The sequence below is a fragment of the Nilaparvata lugens genome, chromosome X (assembly GCF_014356525.2).
Source record: "Nilaparvata lugens isolate BPH chromosome X, ASM1435652v1, whole genome shotgun sequence".
NCBI classification, from domain to species: Eukaryota; Metazoa; Arthropoda; class Insecta; order Hemiptera; family Delphacidae; genus Nilaparvata; species Nilaparvata lugens.
Window position 1 is genome coordinate 84,382,293 of NC_052518.1, and position 27,217 is coordinate 84,409,509.

Below are 27,217 nucleotides of genomic sequence, written 5' to 3' on the forward strand. Positions count from 1 at the left end.
GAATACTCCCACATAATTTGTCATCACAAAACTGAATTTTTCCAAGCCAGAGCACCTAGTTTCTATAAGTAAGTTAGTTATAATTGTAAGAATAAATTTAAATTGTTGAAAAGGTTATTGTGAAATTGAATTGTTAACGCTACCCAAGAGCAATATTTTTGTTAAAAAAATGATTGACAATTTATACACTTGCATTATCAACTGCCCTACTAGCTATAATGAAGATACTTCCAAATGATAAATCGTATATGGCACAGATATTGTTCTTTTGCAGAATGTAATGCTGCTCCAAATGTACCGGTAATGATCAATATTTTGATTTTGTATTTTTGTTTGATTAAATAAAAATTCAATTTCTTTTGATATACCAAGTGGTATTGACAATATCGCTGTCTTTTTTCTCTTCACTCCCAAATTCTGTTCTTGTTAATTATTGACTAATTTTTAGTAAACAGGTCTTCATTCATCTCATTGCTATATTGCTATAGTATGGAGATTGAAATGTGATGTCATGAGAAAAATTTCCCTACCATTGTATGAGATTGGTGGACTCCTATACCAAATTTTTTTAATACTTTCTAGAACATTATCTTATTCAACAGGATATTCAATTGAAAGACTGTAAATAATTTAATGAACATAATATGAAAGAAAAAAAATACATGTTATAAGAGCTCATCCATTACTGAATAAGGTTTTAATGACTTTTGAAAAATTAGTTGATATATGGATGAAAATGAGACCAACTTGAGATTATATAAAATTCTACTAATAATTCTGAAGCTTATTCAACAAAAGATAACATTAAGTTGAAAAACTGAAATAATACTCAACATTTTTCAACTAGTAGTGAATACTCAAATGAAAATCTATTATTTGGATTCCATCAATTTTACTCAATTCAACAAAATACCTTCAAGTTGGAAAACTGGAATAAATTTTTGTACATATTGTTCACAATCCTTCCAATCCAATCTCTGTCAGTTAGTTATAACAGAGACAAACGAATATTCAAGTAGAAGTATTCTTTGTCCCCATGGTTATAATAAACAATGATGAAAAAACAAATGGCGCATCAACACTAACGATAGTGTATTACAAGAGTGTTCTATAAGTTCCTCCTTTGGAGGTTCGGACGACATCCACAAAAAAGTTGGTTCATACAAAATGGTTTGTAAAAATGCACAAGAAACGAACACTTTAGGCAAATCTAGTTTAGAGCAATGAGGCAACGTGTCATATGTAAGTGGTAAATTCAATCGACATATTGTTTATACAGAGTGTTTCAGAGAAACGGGAAATTTTGAAAGTTAAATCATTTTAAGTAAAACAAATCTTTAAATAAAGTTTTTCATATCATTCAATAGTAAAAACAATGCCATTTCAGAATAAATAATACCGTAACATTTATTTTTTGAAGATGACAACTTGCAGGTGTATTCCTTTTCTACGCAAAAGTAATCTCTTCATCTGTAGTCTCTTCATCACATTGTCCATGCATGGTTTGACGTAAAGCCGTGTCCACACTATGTCGATCGACTCTGTCGACCCGGTCGATCGATAAAGTCGCTCGACACCTTCGACTGTGTCACTCGACAAAATTGCCTCAGTACATGTGGACGAGTCGATCGACAACCATCATAAATGTTCATACATAATCGAGTGTTTTAAGTGTTTTAGTGTTTTAAGTGTTTTAGTGTTTAGTGTTTGACTTTGCAAATTTCTAATTTTCTTTTCCACCTCCACTTTTTCAATGCCAAATGACACCGCAATTTCCACCAAACCATCATGCCGCTTGTTTCTGTTTTTATAGTCAACATCACTTGAATCCCATAAGTAAGAACGATCATGGTACATTTCAATAAAATTCGACGTTTGGGTATCACTCCAATTCATTTTCAATAAAAATGTAAGCACTTGAACAACAGTATATTCACTATTCACTAACTAGTATATTCAATAACAGTATATTCACAACAGTATATTCACTAATTCACAACAGTATATCACTATTCTATTTTCTAAAACGGCAGTGACAAGATCGACACGTCCACACTGGTGCGTTCGACTCGACTTTCTTTGATCCGGACCGACCTGAATCGGGTTGCGTTCGACTCGACTCGACAGCGCTCAACAATGTCGAGCGACACGTCCAGACTTGTTCGACATTGTCGATCGACTTTGTCGATCGGTGTCGATCGACATAGTGTGGACGCGGCTTAACATTACAACTGGACTTTGAAATCGATCTCGAATCTTGGCTTTCAATTCGAGAAGCGATTTCAAATTCCAGTTGTAATGTTACGTCTAACCATGGACAATGTGATGAAGAGACTACAGGAATGTTTGCGTAGAAAAGGAATACACCTGCAACTTGTCATCTTCAAAAAATAAATGTTACGGTATAATTAATTCATTCTAAAATGGCATTATTGTTATTACTATTGAATGATATGAAAAACTTTTTTTAAAGATTTGTTTCACTTGAAATTATTTAACCTTCAAAATTTCCTGTTTCTATGAAACACCCTGTATTTGGGGACCAAAAACCATCATCAAACAGTGGTTCTAAGATTTCCATAGCACTAAACAAGTTTGAAGACTAATATGGATTGCTGGGGAATCGCTTTAAGTGATACATTGTAGCCTACTGTCATTTTTAATGGCATTTCTCATGAGTTATTGTTCAATATAGGAAACGTTGAAAACTCACCCGTTGCTGCATGCAAATAAACAACACTTTTCTGTGAATGTCCGCTGTCTTCTTCTAGTGTACTCTCTGCAGAGCTGTCTAATGCTAATGATGATCTCAATCTTGACGAAGTTCTGTTTGAAGGAACCTGTTCAATTAATTCAATGCAAACATAAACTAGTTTCAGCTGCTCATCAAGTGGTTCACACAATTAAACGCGTTGATAGGTTGCCTTGGAGAATAATGTTTTTAAATAACAGTTATGCAATTCATGAGGATCAATCAATTAAGAATAGATAACCATTGAAATGGATATGATTATCCATTATCATTAATAATGCTCATTATATGGCATTATTAGCATTGTGTCATACACATGACATCAAATCCCATCTAATTTAATTGAATTTAATTTGAAATATTATTTTGCGAGTTGGAAATCTAGTCGCGGATTTAATATCATATTATTTTAAAACTAGTAATCTTGTTTGTTCATAATAAATATCATAATTATTTAACTTAACGATAAATACAGTCGAACCTCTGTATAACGAATTCGATTATCCCGAGAAAAAATTTGCTGCCGAGAGGTATTCGTTATTGAGAGGTTCTGTCAAGAAAACTGCCACAATCCTATGGATCTCATAATATCGTATCACGGCGGTAAATAAATGAATATGGTACATAAAACATATCATCGCGAACGTTTAGGTAGGGTACCTATTAATATTAATATGGAAATTTGAAAATTCATGCTGTGAAAAAAACATGTTTTTTAATATTTGTAGAACGTAATAAGTAAGTAAACACACCAATATTATTTCCAGAAAGCTTGATTTGTACTATTAGTGGAGTTTAATCAAAGTACATAGGCTACTCTGTAGCAATATTTTTCAACTTTTTACACTACTATTAGATGGAACGCAAAATACGGTTATTTTGTCAATAACTACACTATAAATACTATAATAACTCAAAAAATTTCCTATTTTTTGTTTCATATTTGAAAAAGTGAGTGATATCGGTTGAATTTCGCATTTGAATAAAACATCATGTTCGATAAACGACTCACATCTATTCAATCAGTCGGACATGTCCGGTACACTATTTTTCAGTTTTAACCCTTGCCTGATAATTTTGAAAGCCTCTAGAACTTCTTGATCTGACGGATACTTCTCCTCTGGTTCGTCACAGTCATCATCATCATCATCATAGTCGGTTCAAAGAATTGAAATGTGTGTCAAAAGCAAGAATGGGAGATTCCAGTCGTTCACCTGCCTGGTCTACAATAATGACAAGCTCTTGGAATTCAATTTCCAGTAACTTGCATTCAATTTCCGACATGTTTTTCACCCTCTATTGACTGTCTACCACTCTATCTTCTTCCTAACTGAATTGCCATTATTTTTAGTCTATTGACCTTTCTGCTGAAACTAAAGAATTCCTTGAAAATGACCGTCTGCTTCCTATACACACTACACTTTGTATGTTGAAGTCAAGAGAAAACTTTTTTGTTGAGAGGTCTGAAATTCGTTAAATAGAGGTAAATAAGCAGCAAAAACTCCAAAATGTCATGGGACCAGGTAAAAATTCGTTGTGTAGAGGATTTCGTTAAGTGGAGGTTCGTTATTGAGAGGCTCGACTGTAGTTTTCAATTAATTGTTTAGTAATACTGTTCACGTTGATTATCAATCACACCCACCAAAACTATTAGTTTTTATCTTTCTTTCTCACCATTGCCTATTTTTTATGATATATACATTTCTTTCATCACCTCGTCCATTACATATTTGGTGGAGATTTCGCTTGTAGTTTACATATTTAAATAATAATTTTACGTGATAAAACACACGTTCTAATTTACACATTGTAGATCCAATCGCTTTATCGATTACATTTTTAATAATTAAATTGCGACTAGATTCCCAACTCCCAAAATAATATTTCAAAATAAACTCAATAAAATTAGATGGGTTTTGATGTCATGAATGACAATTGCAATAGTCTCTTTACATCATGGAGGTGATGAATACCTCCCTCCGTTTAGGATTATATTATCTATTATTTCACTCTCATTTTGTATCAGCTGGGTGCTCGTTCTCAGATTTCATTTCATCATCTCTCATTCATTCAACCCCTCATCATTATCACCTGGGCTTGAAATACTCGTGAAGATTGTCTTTATTATTTATTTGTCTTTGATCAGTCCAGCCACATTAACGCCCATATTGAACTTGATTAGTGTCATAGTGAGAATGTGTAAGAATTCAGACCATTTTAGTGTGTGAGCATGGTGTTGTGTCTGCAATAAATTTACATTATAAGGACTGTAAACTATCAACCCGGCTGACGGCTTCGGCCAAGCCTAAAGAACTTTTTTTTACTTCGTCGAAAGAGAACATATTATGTTATTTTGAATTCATTTTTCAAAAGAGGTGTTTTTTGTGAATGCGTTTTCTTTTCCTCTTTTTGTATTATCTGAATTATGCTAATAAATTTCTATTATATTCTATTCTATTCTACTCGTGAAGAGTTGCCCTTAAAAATAAATGAATAAATAGGAGTATTAGTCACATGAATATGTACGATCATGTAAGAAGATGATCACTTCTTACATGAAGAGGACCTTTTTGTTGCAGATTCAAAAAAGCAATTATTGGAAATCGTTAATCCACATAATCGATAATCGTCAACCAATAACTTATTTTTTTATCAATTTTCTGGTGAGGGCTACTCTTATTTATCATAAATAGAAAAATCCAAGTAGGTACCCTTTCTAAAAACTTTTAATTCACAACGTTTCAACATTGATGTTATTTTCAAGTGAGTGAATCAAGTTTTTTAAAAAAAGGTACTTTCTTGTGTATCAATTCTTTTAGTGATATGATGAGAAATATTTATGTTTTATGAACACTAACATAAATAATCTGCGAACAGTAATTAATAATTAATACGAATAACAGAAACACTGATAGAATGTTAATAAAAGCTTGAATCTACTAGAAAACTGGATCTTCTCTCTACAGAATTCATGATTCCATCAAAATTAGGGTAGCGTGTTTTTCTTCCAGAATAATCGCTATGATTAATTATTAGTTAAATGAGTAATATTGTTTGAGGAAATTCTGAATATTGGTTGCCATCAATTTGAAATTCGTTGTGCCTACCGGCATGAAATCATGTTCACTATAACTTGAATAAATAATAACTTGAAATTAGTTTAATAATATTTTTGAGCTTGATATAACGAGAGAGAAATGAATTTTTCATGCATGGTTAAGAGTCATCCTTATCTGTAAAATGTTCATAAATAAATGAATAAGTAGAGTTACTTATCCTGACCTGTAAATGAGATGTATTCAAGGACGGATAGCTTCCACTGTCGCTCTCTCCAAAGAACCTCAGGTTCTTGTGGCTTGTGCTATTTGCTCTTGAGACTGGCCTATGCTTTCTATCCACAGTGTCTTCTCCAGATAATCGTGAATGGGAGGTCTGAAAACAATGTAAAAGGTTGGAACTGTTGTACATTCAATGTGTTAATGCAGATTTGAAAAAAAAGTACTCATTCAATCAATTTACACGAGCACAAAATCAAAACAATGATTGAAAATTGAGAAAAACAGTTCTAGATTAGCTCCGTTGGTTCTCTCCCGAATGTAAATAGTAAATAGGCATATATAGTCCAAAAAAGGTTATGATACCAGTTTTTATGAATTACAAAAATCAACAGTTAACATTTTTGTTGTTAAATTCAATTTTTTAATATATTATATACTAGCAGGTGACCCGTGCTCCGCAAGGGTCTATTTTAAAACTTGACCGAGGGAAATCTTGAGGAATTGAAAACATGCCTATAACCATCCTCGGTTAATTAAGAATCTATATGCAAAATTCCAGTCCAGTAGTTTAGACGTCACGATGCGTCAAACATAAATTTCCTAGCCCGTATATGTATAAGCCAGTTCTTTCCTTTATTACAGTATTGATAAGTTCTTCAACTTGGTACTAACATGATAAAGTTAAAGAACTCAAATCTTGCTTAGAAACCTTCCTCAACCTGACAAAATTGGATTGGCTATTAATTTAGTTACCTATTCCAACTATCTGTCTCTCTAGTTAGATTATAGTTCTTTTTTAACATATGGTATGTACATTTCAATTATCATTTTATTTATCATTTAAATTACATTTTAATTAGCTTTAAATTGTGACTTTCTCTGCAAAGAGTTGGATTTCGAAGTAACATGTGTGTTAAATCGCATCACCAGACTGGTGATTGTCTCTCTGTACAGGTCTCCAAATGGAAAGCCAAAAATATTTTTAGAAAACATGGAGAAGCTTTTAGACTTTTTACATAGACCTGAATTTAAAAATTTTCAAATATTTATAGGGGGTGACGTAAATTCTGAATATGATGTTAAGAAAAACCAACGGAGCACAACTGAACTAATATATTTGCTAAGACAGCACAATATGATTTATTCGAATAGCGAGAATACTAGAGGGAATGCCTGTCTGGACAACATTTTCACTAATGTTTGGAATGCTGCTACCACCAATAGAGTAGTATCATTTAGTCACTCAGACCATAAGTTCTTGACAATTGCATGTCATAATGATGCAACGGTTGTAGGCGGTAGTCATTTTAAGATAGTAGTTACTAGAACTATTAATAAGGACAACATATTTAGATTTAAGAATCTACTGTATAATTGTGACTGGTCTAATTTATTGTATAGAAATGAGCTGTCCGCTAATGATGCATTTCAGAGATTTTTTCATCAGTTCACTAAAGCATTTAATGAGTGTATCCCACAACGTGAATGTAAGGTTTTAAATAATGGTCGCATGAGGGTCAAGAACGATAGAAATGATAACTGGTACACCCCGTATCTGTCGGCTCTTAAGGAACACTTATTGTTGCTGTTGACTATACATGACAAATATCAAACTATAGATACTAGACTAGCGTATATCAAATGTAGAAATGAGTATAAAATCGCTATAAGAGAGGCTAAAAGGTTACATAATAAGAACTCCATTGAAAACTCAAAAAATAAATGTAAGGCTGCCTGGAAGACAATAAATAATGTAGCCAAGGAATCAAGACGGACAATAACTATGCAACCGGAGACACTCAACAACTTTTTCATTCAGTCAGTTAGAGAAATCAGAGCCTCTGTGAATGGACCCAGCACTTTTAGAATTGATATGCAAGCAATTAACGGGCCAAGTTTGCCACAATGTTTCAATTTCTGTCAGGTGTTGCCTGAGTTGGTTATAAGTATAGTAAGAGGTTTCAAGTCTTCGAGTAGCAGGGACGTCTATGGAGTATCTGTTAATTTATTGAAGGAGATAATTGATAGTATAGTGGAGCCTCTGTTTAAACAAGTGTCTTAAGGAAGGAGTGTTCCCTGAAGAGCTGAAGAAGGCGAGGGTTGTGCCCATTTATAAAAAAGGTGACAAGAACTGCCCAAGTAGCTATAGACCCATTTCTATTGTTCCGGTCTTGGCCAAAATATTGGAAACAATTATTATGTACATGCAGTTATCTGAGCATTTCGAGGAGTTCCAACTCATGAATGAGTGTCAATTTGGCTTTAGGAGGGGGAGGTCCACAGTGGATGCTCTTCAAAAAGTGGCGAGAAGGGTACTGCAGTCATTCGAGCAGGGAAGCTCCACTCAAGCCACCTTCTGTGACTTGAATCGAGCTTTCGAGTGTGTAGATTCGGGGATTCTGCTTGACAAGTTGAGGTATTATGGAGCTGGGCACATTGCCCTTAAGCTTTTGAGGTCGTACCTAACGAACCGTACGCAATTGGTGACTGTAGGCAGTGATAATAATAAGTCTTCATTGTTAAATATAGAATCAGGCGTGCCACAAGGCTCAATACTTGGCCCTTTTCTTTTTCTTGTCATGATAAATGATCTGCCTGCCTACATAGGGTCTGATACGGTGCTCTACGCAGATGACACTACATTCTTGCACACCAATAATGATTTGAGAGGCCTTATCCAAGAGACGGAGAGTACGATGGAACGAGCATCTCTCTGGTTCAGGGCGAATGGCTTTGTATTGAATTCAGATAAGACAGAAAGAATCAATTTCAATTTGAAATACGGAGCTACTGTCAACGCATCTAGTATAAAATTTCTTGGTGTACATTTAGATCCAAAACTCACTTGGGAGCCTCATGTCAAATATGTAAGCACTAAGCTGTGTAGAGTGATCTATCTGCTGAGAAGCCTCGCTAATACAGTACCAAAATTATATTTACGGACAGCATACTTTTCTTTCTTTCACAGTCTCATGTCTTATGGTATTCTTCTATGGGGAAATTCAGCGCACATTAACGATATTTTCCTGCTACAAAAAAAAGCCGCGCGAATAATCACGGAATCACCCTATTTAGAACACTGTAGGCCTTTATTCATAAATAATAAAATTCTGACAGTAATAAATCAGTACATATATTCTGTTTTGTTATACATTAAGGAGAATCTGCATCGTTATCAATTAAGAAATACTGTTCACTCTGTTAATACCAGAAACAATAGACAGATCTATATTCAATACCAAAGATTGTCTAAATCTTTAAACAGTTTTGAAGCAGTTGGGCAAAAGGTGTATAATAAGTTACCGCTACACCTCCAACAAACACCCCTAAAACTGTTCAAATTAAAGGTGCACGATTGGCTGGCAAAAAATCCTTTTTATAAATTAAGTGAATTTTACGAGAGCAGAATCAGCATACCTTAATTCTTATTGTTAGCACGTATGAACTATCTGCTTAATTTTGTAATATTGTCTTTGTTATTTGTAATATTTGGAAATGTAATCTAAATAGCAATGTAATAGTAACAATGTGTCTCTTAATGTGTGACTGTCTATTTCATGTTCTATTTGTGTGACTTTGTCTTGTGCTTTTTTGGCTGGCTGACAATAAAATTGAATTTATTTATAATATATTCTGAAATTTGAAGATTAATTCTGAAAAATCTAGAAGGAAAATTTAAATTTGGGCTTCGAGGTGCACGAGATTGATATTTTTAGAATCTATGTGCAAAATTTGGAGATCTAAATCATTCTCGTTTTTCCGGTATGCAACCCACAAGTTGACATGTTTGATGCGAACAAACGCAACCCTACTCTCTCTTATTATATAGATTATGTTACAAAACTGGTCAGAACAATATAGTGAGAATCACATTTCAAAGTCAGTGGAAATAATAAAACGGTATAGTTGCCATAGCTATCTTCTATAGTAGGTAGCTGTGATTCCAGTCATCCCGGTATATCTGATATAATATAAATAATTGTTCATTCTTGTCAATAATGATCAATTCCATATTAATATAATATTATGTCTCTTATATATTATACGTATTAACCAAGAAAATATAACTTCCCATGATTCAATAATAAATTCTCGTAATTGAGATTAAATACTGGTATTCAATTTAACTGTATTTCTTCATGGCTTAAAAACGATTTGTCAACGTTGTACGTAGCTAGAGAAGAATGGAGTTACCTGTTTGCTCCAATGACAGACAAGGATAGCAGACAATAAATGTTTATCAGGTGTTCAAACTCAATTTGCATCATCCTTGATCTTTGAACTTTGCGCGTTGCCAGTATAGCCAACGTTTGGCAGATTTAGTCTGCATTGTTTTCAATATTTGTATCTTTGTAATAATTTCAATTTGTTGTCTAGTATTATTTGATTAATTTCAAATTTGTCCTTTTTCACTTGCTTTTGAATAATATTTGTGTTTTGTATCTTTATTCTTGCATTTCTCACTTGCGAAAATCGTTCTAGGTAGGTTTTGCTCCACTCGGCTTGTGTGGCGCTGGTGTGCTGCTTCTTTGTTTCAACTCGATTCCGGAATGTGGGAATTGGCCAGTTCTTGTTTTCAATTTTCGAATTTGAATTTATTCCAGCTGAATATTCAATACTTTCATGTTTCATTGGCATATTTGCGATAAATATTGGTCTAATTCAATCAAACAACTTGTATGTCTTCACGGATTGTGTTTGAATCTCAAACTTCTGGTAGGTGTAACCTCACTTTCCATTTGAACACACTTTTCTGAACTCAATTTTTAGAATTTGGTTTAAAGCTCTTTCCAATTTTACATTGTTCATCTATTTCAATCTTTTTTTAAAAAATGTCAATTTAGCATTTTGATTCCATTGCATTTCTGCAAAATTCCAAGATCATCAAGATTGCTTGATGTTTCTACAAATCTTTATTTCATATTCTTGTTTTCAAACTCTTTGTACTCTGAACTCTGTGTAGTTCAGAGCGCTATTGCTACAGTCAACATATTTTCTTACCGTAGGGTATTTTCTTTTCCTCTGTCCACAGTTTGGATTTTGGGAAACTCAATCTCTCTCTACATCTCTCGAATCAATCTGCTACCGAATCTGTTCTACAATTCTACCTACGATCGAATCTACCGATAAAGGTCTGCAGTCTCTATTGACAGTCGAAATTGCATCCACTTTGGGGTTCCATATACCCTCCCACTCACTTGGTCGACTGTGCAATTTAGCATTCCACTTTGGGGTTACATATAACCTCCCACTCTCTGGCCGGTATGGTGATGATGATTTCCATTGCCAGAGCATTTCTTACAAATGCCTACAATCTTCGACAGCTTTCGACATCCTCAAGATACTCAGGTTGAGTAATTGTATATTCATCATAAATTTGTAATATCATCCATTCTTATTCATTCATCTGTCTATTTTCATTCATTCATTATCATTCATACTGCTATTGCTCATTTACTTATATAGATTTATCTTACTTATGAGCTGTGCCTACAAAGGCAATCAAAGAGTTTGTCATTTCAGGACATTGAATAATATTCAAAATTTTGAATACAAAATCATTTTATTTTTTGAATTTGTTTCTTCACAATTTGAAAGTCTTTACAATTGGCATCACATTCAACTTATGTATTTTGAAACTTACATCACAATTAATTCAACAATAAAAGTAACAATTATTCACTACTTGATTTTGCAATTATTCGCATTACCTATTGTTTTGGTAGGACGAGTTGTATTAAGGACTCAGCCTACCTGGTCCTCTATTAATTTTGCTACCAGAAAAGCTATTTTGATAGATATCAGGCGCATATTTATCATTATAAGTTTGGCCGTCTCCGGTCCGGATACTTCATATTGACATATGCTTAGAAAATACATTTATTCTTATTCATTATTTTACATCATTTGTGTAATGATTATTGTCTTATACTTTTATTCATAGTGTTTATTTCTGTATGTTCAAGGGTAATATTTGTATGGAGTTGCTCATACTGATACATTCAACCAAGCACTCATGTCATTGTTCCCAACAATTGGAGACAACACCAGTAGCCATCCAGTGTAAGAGGAGGTCGAACATTTTCAATTGAGGTATCGTTCCAATTTTCAATATGCCTCCTAAAGGCAAACGAAACAGCCTTCTCACTGTGAGAAGTGGCATCATTAAAAATCTATCTTGGCTTTATACTGAATATTTCAATTTTAAAATCAATGATGAAAATGATTTTCAAAAACTACTAGCAGTCAAAACTAAATTGCTCAACTTTGAGCAGCGTTATGAAGAGATAAGCCTGGAATTTGATTCAGATGACATTGATGACAATGAACATCAAATTGTCACAGAAAAATTTTTAATGTTAATTGCTAATGTAAATACAATTTTGAAAAATTATGATTCACAGCAGCAAGTTGCTACATTTCAAACACCGGCAATGGAACATCAGTCACCAAACTCCTCTCCAGTTCCCAAATCACCGGGGTCTGTAGATCATAATAGTGTAATCAACACAAATCAATCGCCATCTGCTTCAGTAACTGCTAATAATGTCAATTCTCTGCCTTTGCAACCCACTATGCCTATTTATCAAGGTCTACAATTACCAATGGTACCGTTACCAGAATTTTCAGGTTCCTTTGATTCATGGCTTGAGTTCCGTGATACCTTTTCCAATATGGTTATTGAAAACCAAACTTTGGCTCCAGCTACAAAGCTCTATTATTTGCGCAAAGCTCTCAGTGGTGAAGCCCTTGCACGCATTCAGAATATTCCTCCAGGGAATGGAAACTTTGAGCTTGCATGGAATCTGCTTACACAGAGGTACAATAACCCCAGATTAATTGCAAGTACCCACATTCAAGGTATTGAATCACCCCCAGCACTTAAGAAAAATTGTTCCAAATCTCTTAGAGCTTTCATTGATCACTGTAAATGTCACATTAATGCTTTAGAAGCACTCAAATTGGATGTTCAAATTAAAGATTTACTTTACATGCAAAAAATCACTTCTCAACTTGACTCTAATATCTTGCGCGAATGGGAGAAACGCATTGAAATGAATGAAATCCCTACTATGGATAAACTGTGGGAATTTCTTGAAAATCAATGTAAGGTAATGGATGCTATTTCATCTCATAGCCCCTCAAATCCACCAACTAATCAGAAGGTTTTTACTCAAGCTACTTCAAATGCACCCAATGTTAGGCAAAATACTCGTCCTTTTGCTCAAAATAATACTCTGAATAATTTTCAGCCATCAGTATCCTGTCAATTTTGCAATGATCGATCTCATGGGATTTTCAAATGTGTCAATTTTTCAAAGATTCCCATCAATCAACGTTATGATGCAATCAAAAGGAAAGGGTTGTGTTTCAATTGCCTTAATCCTTACACTGACAATCACAACTGCTCTTCAAAGAGATGCCAAAAATGTGATAAGCAACATCACACTGTTCTACATGATTCCTTTACTAGCAATTCAGGAGGTAAGAATGTTGTTTCTAATGTGATTCAGTCTCAGAATGAGTGCACCGTTTCTAGTGCCCATTCATCTTCAGCATCAAATTCAGTTAGTTCACAATCTGATAATTCAGAAACAACAGTTGTTTCACATGCTGCTTCATCCATCATTTCTAATAATAAGTCATCAGTTCAAGTATTACCTACCGCAGAGGTTCTGGTTGTTAGTTCAAATGGTGAATTAATTGCATGTAATGCTTTAATGGACACAGGAAGTGATTGTTCACTCATCACTCAAGAGTTGGCTGATAGATTAGCTCTTCCTTCTCGTCATGTAACTAATCTGATTAATGGAGTGTCCAGTATGCAAGCCAAATCTACAGTTGTTCACTCAGTATTAATAAAATCATCTGATCATACTTGGTCAACGCAACAAGAATGTATTGTTGTTGAGAAATTTGCCTCATGTATTCCTTGTGTCACAATTGATCTTAACTATTACAAGATTCCAAGCAATATTCGACTTTCAGATCCAAATTTTCATAAATCTAAGAAAATTGATATCCTATTGGGTATTGACGTTTATGCCGCAATCATGACTGGCAATCAAATTATTGTGTCACCTGATGTTCCAATCCTACAAAATACAAAACTTGGCTGGATTGTTTTTGGCTCTTGTCAATTACCTTAATCAGTGTCACTCAAAAAATCATCTAATCAATTTGTTACCAATTTTGTCTCCACAGCTGAAGTCTCCAATCAGTTGGAAACCTTCTGGAAGCTGGAAGAAGTCTCTTCAGCTATTCCTGTCTCTCCTGAGTGTGCTAGGGTTGAAGCACACTACAAAGAAAATACCATCAGGCATGAAGATGGTCGTTTCCAAGTGTCCTTACCTCGCAAGGATTCATTTGCCACCCTTGGTCCTTCTCATGTAGCTATTCTAGCTCCCAATACAGTTCTTGTAAATACTGCAGTTGTTTCACCTTTATCCATTATTTCTGAACGTGTTTCCAATAGTTTTAAAATTATTCGTGTCACTGCTTATGTTCTGCGTTTTTTGCATAACATTCATCAGAAAGTTGCTGATCGCCGTACTGACGCCCTTTCAGTTGATGAAATTGAAGATGCTGAAATTCATCTATTGAAGGCCATTCAAGCTGAAGCATTCCACAAGGAGTTGGAAATTTTACGTGCAAATGATGAGTTGAATGCCTCCAGTAAGTTTCATTCTTTGTCTTTGTTCATTCACTCTGATGGCCTCATAAGAGTAGGAGGACGTTTAGCTAATGCTAATATTGATTTTGATTTCAAGCATCAGATATTGCTTCCTGCCAATCACAAATTCACCAAGGCACTGATTTTTTATCACCATAACAAATTGTGTCATGCTGGTGTGCAAGCAACCATGGCTGCAATCAGACAACGGTTCTGGATACCATCAACAAGGCGTACTGTTAAGAATGTTCTGCGAAAGTGTATCAAGTGTTTTCGTTTCACTCATACTCAAGCTGCACAATTGATGGGTCAATTGCCCTCTGTGCGTGTAAATATTGATTTTCCATTCATGAATGTTGGTCTAGACTATGCTGGACCTTTTAGTCTCCATATTGGTGGTCCAAAGTCACTTACATTTGGTAAAGCTTATTTTGCATTTTTCATTTGCATGATAACTCGTGCTGTACATATAGAAGTAGTATCAGAGCTGTCCACTTCAGTCTTTCTGGCTGCTCTCACCCGTTTCATCTCAAGACGAGGTATTCCAAGGAATATATATTCAGACAATGCTACCACTTTTGTGGGTGCAAATAATGATCTCAAAGAGTTAGGTGACTTCCTCAACTTGCCTAGCAATCAACAAATACTTCAAAATTCAGCTGCATCTTTGCACATTCAGTGGAATTTCATTCCCCCAAGAGCTCCTCATCATGGTGGTCTGTGGGAGAGAGGAATAAGAAATTTCAAGAGTATATATAAAATTATTGCTTTCAAACATATTTGGAATTTTGAAGAAATGTGTACTCTTTCTGCACAAGTTGAAGCTATTTTGAATTCTTCACCTATTGTTCCATTGTCTGAGGACCCTCTTGATCTTCAATTTTTGTCACCTGGGCATTTTCTCATTGCGCGCCCACTCAATGCTTTGCCTTCTCATAAGCAGAAATTCAAACATGTGAATTTTCTTGCACGTTGGAATAGACTTGCTGAAGTCACAAAGGAATTTTGGCAACAATGGTCTGAAGAATATTTAGTTACTCTTCAGAAAAGACATAAATGGTCTTCTTCATCACCCAATCTTCAAGTTGGCACTCTTGTGCTATTGAAGGATCCTGGGACACCACCAACACTCTGGAAGCTTGGACGTATTACAGAGGTTTTCCCTGGCTCCGATGACAAGGTTAGAGTCATCCAGGTTCTAACTGATTCTGGTGTTTTCAAACGTTCTATTGCTAGTGTTGCACCTTTGCCATTAGATGATAGCGAATGATGCAAATCTCTTTAACATATTTTTTCTTTCTTCTTTGTTTTACAATTCTTCTAATTGCAAAACGGGGCCCAGTCTATGTTAAAACTCAATTTGCATCATCCTTGATCTTTGAACTTTGCGCATTGCCAGTATAGCCAACGTTTAGCAGATTTAGTCTGCATTCTTTTCAATATTTGTATCTTTGTAATAATTTCAATTTGTTGTCTAGTATTATTTGATTAATTTCAAATTTGTCCTTTTTCACTTGCTTTTGAATAATATTTGTGTTTTGTATCTTTATTCTTGCATTTCTCACTTGCGAAAATCGTTGTAGGTAGGTTTTGCTCCACTCGGCTTGTGTGGCGCTGGTGTGCTGCTTCTTTGTTTCAACTCGATTCCGGAATGTGGGAATTGGCCAGTTCTTGTTTTCAATTTTCGAATTTGAATTTATTCCAGCTGAATATTCAATACTTTCATGTTTCATTGGCATATTTGCGATAAATATTGGCCTAATTCAATCAAACAACTTGTATGTCTTCACGGATTGTGTTTGAATCTCAAACTTCTGGTAGGTGTAACCTCACTTTCCATTTGAACACGCTTTTCTGAACTCAATTTTTAGAATTTAGTTTAAAGCTCTTTCCAATTTTACATTGTTCATCTATTTCAATCTTTTTTAAAAAATGTCAATTTAGCATTTTGATTCCATTGCATTTCTGCAAAATTCCAAGATCATCAAGATTGCTTGATGTTTCTACAAATCTTTATTTCATATTCTTGTTTTCAAACTCTTTGTACTCTGAACTCTGTGTAGTTCAGAGCGCTGTTGCTACAGTCAACATATTTTCTTACCGTAGGGTATTTTCTTTTCCTCTGTCCACAGTTTGGATTTTGGGAAACTCAATCTCTCTCTACATCTCTCGAATCAATCTGCTACCGAATCTGTTCTACAATTCTACCTACGATCGAATCTACTGATAAAGGTCTGCAGTCTCTATTGACAGTCGAAATTGCATCCACTTTGGGGTTCCATATACCCTCCCACTCACTTGGTCGACTGTGCAATTTAGCATTCCACTTTGGGGTTACATATACCCTCCCACTCTCTGGCCGGTATGGTGATGATGATTTCCATTGCCGGAGCATTTCTTACAAATGCCTACAATCTTCGACAGCTTTCGACATCCTCAAGATACTCAGGTTGAGTAATTGTATATTCATCATAAATTTGTAATATCATCCATTCTTATTCATTCATCTGTCTATTTTCATTCATTCATTATCATTCATACTGCTATTGCTCATTTACTTATATAGATTTATCTTACTTATGAGCTGTGCCTACAAAGGCAATCAAAGAGTTTGTCATTTCAGGACATTGAATAATATTCAAAATTTTGAATACAAAATCATTTTATTTTTTGAATTTGTTTCTTCACAACTTGAAAGTCTTTACAATTGGCATCACATTCAACTTATGTATTTTGAAACTTACATCACAATTAATTCAACAATAAAAGTAACAATTATTCACTACTTGATTTTGCAATTATTCGCATTACCTATTGTTTTGGTAGGACGAGTTGTATTAAGGACTCAGCCTACCTGGTCCTCTATTAATTTTGCTACCAGAAAAGTTATTTTTATAGATATCAGGCGCATATTTATCATCAGGTATTGACGGTTAAAAAGTAAATCTCACTACACAGGTGTATATAATAATAATTATGCTGCTTATCGAGTACCGAGTACCGAGTACCGAGTACCGAGTACCGAGTACCGAGTACCAGTACTGGATTTATGCTGGATTCTCACATGTAGATGTACGGGTGTACACAGGTGGTAACACTATTAAATTAGACAGTTTATATTGTAATGTGACTTTAATGAATCTGACTCCAAGAAATAATTGAATAGACTTAAAATGTTGTCAAAAATCCACTTTAAATGAAAATTAATATTTTACAGGAGCATTATTTCGTGTGAGCTCCTGTAAAATATTAATTTTTATTTAAATAAAGTAAAATATTAATTTTTATTTAAAGTGGATTTTTGACAACATTTTAAGTCTATTATTATGGAAAAGTTCCACAACATCAACATTCACGCTACAAACTTAATTAATTAATCCAAGAAATAACTTTAAAGAAATTACAAATACAGACAAATTTGGCAGGCCAGCTACAGGAAATTTTCGGTGATGTGCGTAGCAGACACCAGACACGTGTTCTTGGTAGGAACGTTTCAAACTCGACTGACAGTGGAAGGCATAATAATATGCTATATTCGAGGGAGAGGGAGGTGAAAGTTGCCAAAATAGGAAAGACAGTGGGAGTGAGAAGAGTGAGACAAAGAAGGAATGGGTGTGAGTTGTGAGGGGTGGAAATACTATGTAGGTATGTGTACGTGTGACGGACTTGAAAGAAAGGAGCTTGGCCAATCAATGGTAGCAGAATGAATAGGAATAGGGGAGTGCAAGGTTACTGGCCTGCGAGGAAACAATAAACAATACAAATACAAATACACAGATGAAATACAAATATATATTCTTTGAGTGTAGACTCTATCAGCAGCACCACACATCAGTGACAGTGAAAGTGACCGTGGTACAGTGAGAATATTATTCCCATGAGTTTAGATGGGATTGTTATTCATACTTGCTAGGCTGTGCTGAGCGGGAACAGTCCAATCAGAACTTATGTAAATTATATTTTCACTATGCCGATGACGTTCACTGATATGTGTGAATTCACCTCTATGTGAGAATGTAGAAATTGTTCAGTGTGAGTCGTATTCAATACGTAGTTATTGTCACACTATAAGCAAAAAATATGATGGACGAATGAGTAAAAAACAAAAGATTCATTATGTAAAAAAGAACTACAGTACATAGTCAACTACTCTGTATGCAATTTGTATTGTCGGTCATCTCCATAACCGACAAACAAACCAGAAAATATCAGTTTGAGAGGCATGGCGAAAAAAAGTTTTTGTTGATCCTTGAATTTTCAAATCAACCTTATATCAGAGACGAAATCTCATCAACTAACATAATCTATTAATCCTATTACAAAAATATTAATAACCAATCTAGGTATAGGGTGATATTATACACTCTGTTTAATATGAACATATTATAGAATATTTATGTCAAAATACAGGCAGCCATTCTACTCCATAATTAAGAAATCGAATGATTGTATTTTATGTTTGAAAACACTTTTTCACTTTGAAAATTGAAAAAAGTACGTTCATGCGTTTTTAAGGAAGTTCGACTAAAATATCGATTGAATAAGAACACAATAGTTGTATCTTCTACTGAAAATTATTAATTTATGCTTTCATTAATTCATCATGGAAAAATTCTACAACATCTCTGAATACAGTGTTTATAATAAATTAAAACATGATCGATATAGTGAATAAAACGACACTCCATATCTGTGCTAGCTTGTTGGCTAGCTGAATCAGTGTATGTATAATTAACCATTTACTTACCTTATGTTTGATCCTATCCAAAGATCTGAACCAAGTAGGGTGATTTTCTGGAGTAGACACTCTTTGTCTTGTGGCATAGTAATCAGACTCCTGAAACAGAGAATAAGGATGAGTGAATAGGCCTACCTTGAAGTTAAAAACAATCATCTTCTCATGAACATTATTCACGAAAATAAACACACTTCCCTAATACGAAATATGATTTCTGCAGAAATTTGTTGATGTGGTTTTACATAAACATTTCTCGAATAGCAGCTTTTTATTTAAAATCATCTAAATTTGAATATTCCTTAAATCCTCTTCATGATTTTAGATTCATTCATTTATAAATTTGAATCAATACCTGTCAGTATTGAAAACCTGATGCTTGCCCTGAAATGATTCCCTGCATGTTTGGCTATTCAAGACTACATGGTAAAGTCATTGCAAAATTTGAGTATTCTAAACATGCTGAATTTTCAATATGTAAATGTGAGGCTATGGACTTTCATTGGTTCATTGTTCCGAAAAATATAAAAGAGAAAATGAAATTCTGTTATCTATTCAATATTCGTGGAAGCTGTATCTGCATTATTTTAAGCTTCAAATCAGATATGGGAATAGATTTGAATTCAAAAATGAATATGCTTGAATCTATTCAAGTGAATCTATAGGACAAATTTGATAAATTATATATTAATCTAAAACTAGTTCTCATCAGTCGACTATAAGATAGTCAAGTACCGCGGTGGGAAATAGTTACCATACAGAAATTACTGTTCTCATTAGACCTCAAAAGACATATAATTTAAATTAACTGCGTAGCTTACTTCCATATTGAAATTCTATAACAATTCTAATATGGAAATACATGGACCCTGAGTCCCTGACTGATAGAGAATTTACCTAGTTCTTTTTATTACCCACCTTGACTTTATGTTATTATAACTATGTGTTTAAGACAATGTTTTTTTCGCCATTGCATAGCGAAAAAGTTAAATAACAACACAGTAACCTTCGGGCTCTCCACAAAGGATTCTGTAGGTAAGGCCATCTCGTCACCAAATAAGGTAACGCTTATGAAACTGGTAAGGCAACCACAACACAGCTTACTCGAATAACTGTAGTATTGCAACTTCCTTTATGTCCTACCGTTAAGAGCCATATTAGCATTTGAAAATAAAATAAAAGCTACTTAAAATACTATTTGATTAATCCTGTCTAGACGCTTTTTATGAGGATGAGCAAAGTTATTACAGTTGAGTCTGTGTTTGTGGAGCATGTATTAAAGAATGACTCATCATAAAAATAATTCAATGGAATATACAGTACCGGTATTCATTTATATTGAATAAATTCAACTTGAACAGTTTGGATCATTCAAAAGAATTATTTGGACAGATATCACATCTTCACAAATAAATTATTAATAAAGAAATAATTACTTAGAAATAATTATCCTTTTTCGAGACTTTTTAATAAACAAGCTTTTCTCGGCTTTCAAGTCATTTAGATAAATGATAGATTTTAACAATTTAGAATGGAATAAAATATAGTCTAAACGAGACTGGCAAGATTTAGGATGTATAAACCTATCAATAAATTAAGAATTAATTGAAATAAATTACTTAGCGGTAAAATAAACTTCTTACTCTGACCAAAACGTATGAATAATATTCAATGAAAAAATTGAGCAATCTCTACCCTCCCATGAGTTTATTACTTCATTACTTGCTTTGTTCAATATCTGTATTTTATCATTGATTATTGAATTCTTCCTTATAATAATCATGCAATGGTTATATTGCTCCTTAATTAATCTATGATTTCATTGATTCCAAATAAAATCACAATCAATTTAGATTCCGCTGTAATAATAATATTTATATTTTAATATTTTATATTTTAAATGTAATATAATATTTTATATTTTTGACCTTTTTTGCACTACTGTTAGAAATATTGCTTTACAGAGATGAGTATAAGATTGTAAATATACAAGATGCAAACAGTGAGCATAGAAATATTCTTGTGGGAAAGGTAAATGAGGTACTCAGAAGGAGGGTCAACCTCAAGGAAACTCTCAAAATTAAGCCTCAAAAGGGGATTTTGGGAGCCTCAAAGGTCTTAGGGAGCAAGAAAGAAATTCAGGAGAATGTTGCAAATTATTTTTTTGTCTCAGGAGGTTCCGGTACGTACTGTCACAAAAACAGCACTAACTCAATGCATTATCATAAAATGATTAACCAAGGATAATATTCTACACTAAACGTACAATCTTCAAAATCAATTTTATGGAATATCTTTTTGAGTAGTTGTTAAGGTGATACTGTAGTATCCATAGTCTTTTTAGATAACTCAATAGAGAAGTTTTCTATCAGAAGATAAATCATAAACTTTTCAGCTTTCCTATTCTGATTAGAGTATGAATGCTATTGTGAAGTATGTAAACAGCTGATGTTATAGACATTACTTCCGAATAAAGAGTATTCAATCATACGAAGAAGTAAAGTAAACAATTAATTGTGAAATTATCATTGGGAGTGGTCTAGGTTTATTCAAATCTGTTCATGTGTCAATTTTAAAATGTTTACTAATAAATTTGCATGATAACCCAAATTACAAAGTAACTTTTTCGAAAAGAACAAATTAATGTGAATCAGCCCAAGTGTTTTATCTTGTACTTTATCAACCAAAACAGAATTCTCTGTTCACATATTTCCATAGTTTGGCTGAATACAATGTAAAGAAGTCGTGAAACTTATGTTTTTATAGCAAACTGACTTGGACTATACAGTGATCATATCACTTTCAGCTCAACTTTTTAAACAAACTAACTTCTGATTAGATGTGATACATAGCTTAATATGCGGGTCTTGAAACTGTACATAGTATTTCACCAAAGGGAATTGTAATTTTATTTTTGAAAAAGACAATGTAACAAGAAAAGAAAAATTATCTATTATAATTGATACAATGTCATAAAAATGAATCATTGTAATGGAAATGGGTTATCAACACTAAAATGTTGTGAAGATTCTAGATTAGCCCATATTTACAAGAAGAGTAGTACAATATATCTTAGGAGTTTGAAGTATCTGCAGAGACTATAGTGAGGTTCACGTTATTATGGCAGTATTTGATTAGCATTGGTGTTGCTATCCTCGTCTATCATTCGACAAAGCAGATAGCGCTATCTTTATTTATTATTTTTAACTGTTAAGAAATAACAGTTAATATAAGGCCTACATTAAAGCAGATAATTGGCAACGCAGTTGCCTTATCCTTCTTCACTGCCATTATAACACCTCACTACAAAAGCATAATTTGATAACATACCATTGTTATTAGATTGAAAACTGAAGAAACTGAAGTGACTCACCCGCACCGTGTGATCGTCTGCGCTCTCATCTCCCTTATATTCGGAATACCGTGATGTGAGAGGATCTTTCTGTTCATCCAGACTAGAGCCGTGCACTTCCTCCTTCGTCTTCTTCTTTTTGTCCTTCTTCTCCGCCTTATCCTGTGTTGAATTCTTTTTACTGCTGTTCCAGTTAGACAGTTTCCTTCTCACCTTCTCTAAGCCGGACACTTTGCGTGAATCTTTTGCACTGGATGTTTTTGAAGTTGATTTCTGTTCGTTGCGTAGTTTTTCGAAGAAACCTCCTCGACTGCTTCGTCCACTATCGCTTCTCCTGTTATCTTTACCGTTTTCCGATGCAACTCGATTCGATTCTTCTCTTAAACTCGGATACTTTCCATCGGATATTAACGCTTTACCATTTCTACCATCATCTTTGATCCTACCCGCGTCTTCTCCTCCTCCTTTTAGACTCCCGTACCCATAGCTAGTTTCATCACCCGATCCTCTTTCAGTCTTTTTCACGGAAGTTGCTGTATACCACTCCCTGAAGTGTTTTTTACCGTACTTTGTTCCATTACTCTCGTTATTGTACTCTTCATTGCGGTAGATATCTGCAACATTATCACTGCTCCGATACTTGTTATCTCTTATACTATTCGTTAAATTGTACTCGTTATTAAACTTCTCATTATTCTTCGAATCGTTCTTCAAGTAATAATTATACGTTTTATAATTGTTTCTGCCAATTCGATTCGTTCTAAAAGAATCACCAGCTTCAATTTTGAGTGGGGCACCATCTGACAGCATATCCTTGTCTTTATAATTCGATGCAGTTCGTTTTATGTGTCGTTCGAAATATCGATCCTCTTTGATTGTCTTTTTAGTTGCACTCGATAAGTCGTCTTCAATTAGGTGATTAGAGTTCCTGTATGACGGACTCACATTGGAAACAGATCGAGTAAGAGTTCTCGAGTATCGATTGGGACTAATTGCTCTGTTCTCGAAACGCCGTTTATGGGAATCGATTATTGACTCCAATCGATGTCGCCTGAGAGAAAGATCATTGATATCTCCTGACAACAGTTTCTCACTGGACATACTCCGTGTGGTATTCATTTTCAGGGTCTTTGAGCCGTATGAATGATGATGGTCTTCAAACTCTTCTCTTTCTACGTCTATTTCAATAATCGATTCTCGTTTTCCTTCAGTTTCCTCCCCTCTGATCTCCTGTGGCAGATCACGTTCACTTTTTGAGAAGTACAACGATGGAGATGATTGGTGATGGCGATTCTTCTCCACAAAAGTACTAGATTCCCTGGTTTCTTCAACGATTGGTGTAAAATTATAATCATCTACAAAATACGCTTTCCTACTTACAACTTTCTTTCCACTATCAGCATCGATACTGAAAACCTCACTGGATTCCTTTTTACGTTTATTATTATCGTTCTTCGTGATCCTCCCACTTTTGATGGAGTAATCATTAGTGTATTCAGCTGTTGAGTTGGTTTCACTTAAACTCGAGTTTCGCTCGCGATTAGTTGAACTACTGTTATCAGATCCTAGACTTTTCCTATTACTGTTAGGGGAGCTATAATTATTGTAATTATTAGTGCTGTTATCAGTAGTTGTTTGGTTCAAATCGACGTTGAATTCTGTTTTAGTTTTTCTAAAGTTCTGGTTCACATTTGATTCAATTTTGGGTTGTTTACCTGGTAGAGTATCGCTGTGGTCGTGTTCGTTGAGTTTGCCAGATGGGTTGCTGGTGGTAGTTCGTTTGACGACGGTGTGGACGGTGGTCTTGTGGCTTTTGGGTGGCGTAGAGGCGTCGGTCTCTTTTCTGATGTGGTGCACAAGCTCTCGAGGCGAACGAATGGATGTAGCCAATTCACTGCTCGGTTCACGACTGACTCCAAACTCGGCTGTGGCTGCAAGGCCAGCGCTGGGAGTTGAAGGATGTCCAGCTCTCTGCACTCCCACGTTGCCGCCAACCTTCGCTGCCGGCGTGCAGATTACTTCGGCGTAGATGACTTCTTCCGTGGGCGCAGTTGCCGCCTGTTTTGCATCCACACTGACCGCGGCTAGAAGAGGCGGAGGTGACTTATAAGGATCAGTGTATGAGAAAGGCTTGTTATTGTTGTGTTGTCTATCAAGATCCAATAGGGGATCTATGAGCGGACCGACACTCTTCAACTTATCAACTTGCAGGTTCTCCTTCCTTTTGTTTGCACTTTGTTTACGGGATAGTTCTTCCACAAGCATACCAACCGTCCTCCTACTCATATTCTCTTCCTCATCTGACGTCACCAGTTTTCTTCTACTATCTTCTGTTGCGTTACGCTTATCAAATTTATCACCAACACCCTCTAAAGATGATCTTTTATCTTTTTCGAAGAATCTTCTCGACAAACTATTTCTCTTTTCAACTTTTTTCTGGGAATTATTCCCGCCTTTAGTAACTTCTTCTTCTTCTGTTGTTCTTATCTTATTCTTTATACTATCTACCCTCCCATTATCACCAGTAAACAGCCGCCTTTCTGGACTCAGATTCAATGAACTGGTTCGTTTGAGTTTGCTTTTCTTCACGTTTGACAACCTATCCTCCCCTTCCTCTTTCTCATTCGCAGATTTTCTACCCACAGTTCCTTTGAATGTAGATTCTGACTCCTTTACACTCTCACCATGAGTTTTTTCTTCTACGTTTTTGCCCTCTCCACTAATATCATTTTTAGCATTTATCTCGTCGATATTCGTCAAACTCACATCCGGATCAAGGAGGCCGTAATCATAACTTTTGTAGTGACCATTATCATGTGCAAGACTGAAGTCTTCTTCAGATGAAAGCCACTCCTCCGTGTCATAAAACTTGCTGCGACTTTTTGCCTCAGCTTTAGACTTGCTTCTTCTCTTTTTATCGTCCTTACGTGAGCTCAGGTCATCAACTTCCCTCGTGACAAGTTTATTATCATCTTGTTCATTTTTTGTGTAATCTCGTATGGACGATGATCGTCCTCTGTCATCCTTATCAACTGCTTTGCGACCACCATCTTCCTCGATTCTCCTAATTGATCGGGAGTCTTTAGATTTCATATCCATCAGACTCAAACTTTTTCTATTATCCTTTTGATCACTTCCTTCCTTCGATGACGCGAAAATCTTTTGGTCAACTTCATAAATTGGAGTTGGAGGCTCAATAACTATTTTCGGAGTTGGATTTAAAGTAGTGTCATCTTGAATTGATTTCATTCGTCTGTCTTGATTATCGAAATCGAAAGGTGATCCTCTAGGATTGCTAGCAATAGGTTCGTCTTCAATAATCGGTGACAACTGCTTTTTGCTATTTTTCGATCGACGTGGGAGAGTTGAAGTTTGTGTTATTTGGCTCTTTTTCTCTCGGTATCCTCCAGTGTCAGGAAGCAGATTCTCTATGGATTTCGACTTTAACTTGTCTGACTTTAAATTTGAATCATCAAGTCCCGTCTCATTTCTTCTAGTTGGTGTATTCGGCCTTCTATCCTCGAATAAACTCCTTTCCAAATTGGAACTTTTCTTCTTCTTTTTCCCTCTCAATCTGTTATTCAATGTTGCGAAAATATTTATCTTCTTCTCTTCTTGTTTCCTGAGTTTCTGTCTACCTCCCTCACTGCTGGCACTATCTTCGCCTTCATTTTCCGACCAATAGGATTTTCCGGGACCGTATTTGCTTCTATCATGTCTGCTTCCTGCATCACTGGCACTTCTTGTCAGTTTTCGTCTTGGCTTATTGTTGATTTGAATCAGGTTCACGGGGTCTTTGGTGTTTCGTTTTGGAATCGTAGAGTTGCGGAGGGATGTATCTGTAAAAAATACAATTGAATCATTGATAGCTTATTGAGTGAGCTGTGAATTCAAGAGACAAAGATAATTATAACAATTTGTATTGAAACATTGAACAATGGCACAATAATTCAGACTGATTACGTGATGAGAAATTTTAAAAGTCAATTCTACGATCTTTCCATGCACAATCTCCATCACAAATCAGTGAAGTTTCATAAGGAAAGTAGCATTACAAATTTGAGCAATAAAGCATTGAATGAATGAATTCTTCGTGCACATCAGGCCTATAGAAATTGAGTTCTTATGCTGATTATTTTTCTAGTACACCTGTGATAAACGTAATTATCACCATAGCCTTTGGGGTTCGTTTATCTAGCAAAATGTTTGTAGTGAAACTGATTAATGACGTCATAGCAGCTTGATGAAACTGCATAGTAGATAGCACAGTAGGCTGCAAAGTATTTTTTTCCTGTGCGAAAATGAGACTAGATGGAGGAACATAAAAAACTGTATATATTGATAATATCACATTTATTCTGATATTTACAAATTTAAACATTTCTACTTATATTGTTGGATTGTCAAATGATGGATAAAATTTAAA

At 34.8% G+C, this 27,217-nt stretch overlaps 1 protein-coding gene across 2 annotated transcripts in view; it reads right to left on the reverse strand.

Moving 5' to 3' along the window:
- LOC111043640 (J domain-containing protein DDB_G0295729) overlaps positions 1-27,217 on the reverse strand; it is a 74,893-nt gene that overhangs the window by 14,408 nt on the left and 33,268 nt on the right. For both annotated transcript variants that reach the window (XM_039441777.1, XM_039441776.1), the window contains exons 4-7: positions 22,813-26,630; positions 19,452-19,541; positions 6,035-6,184; positions 2,714-2,840 (exon numbers count right to left, since the gene is read on the reverse strand). In XM_039441777.1, the coding sequence (XP_039297711.1) occupies positions 2,714-2,840; positions 6,035-6,184; positions 19,452-19,541; positions 22,813-26,630 (4,185 nt within the window). The remainder of the gene's footprint in view (positions 1-2,713; positions 2,841-6,034; positions 6,185-19,451; positions 19,542-22,812; positions 26,631-27,217) is intronic.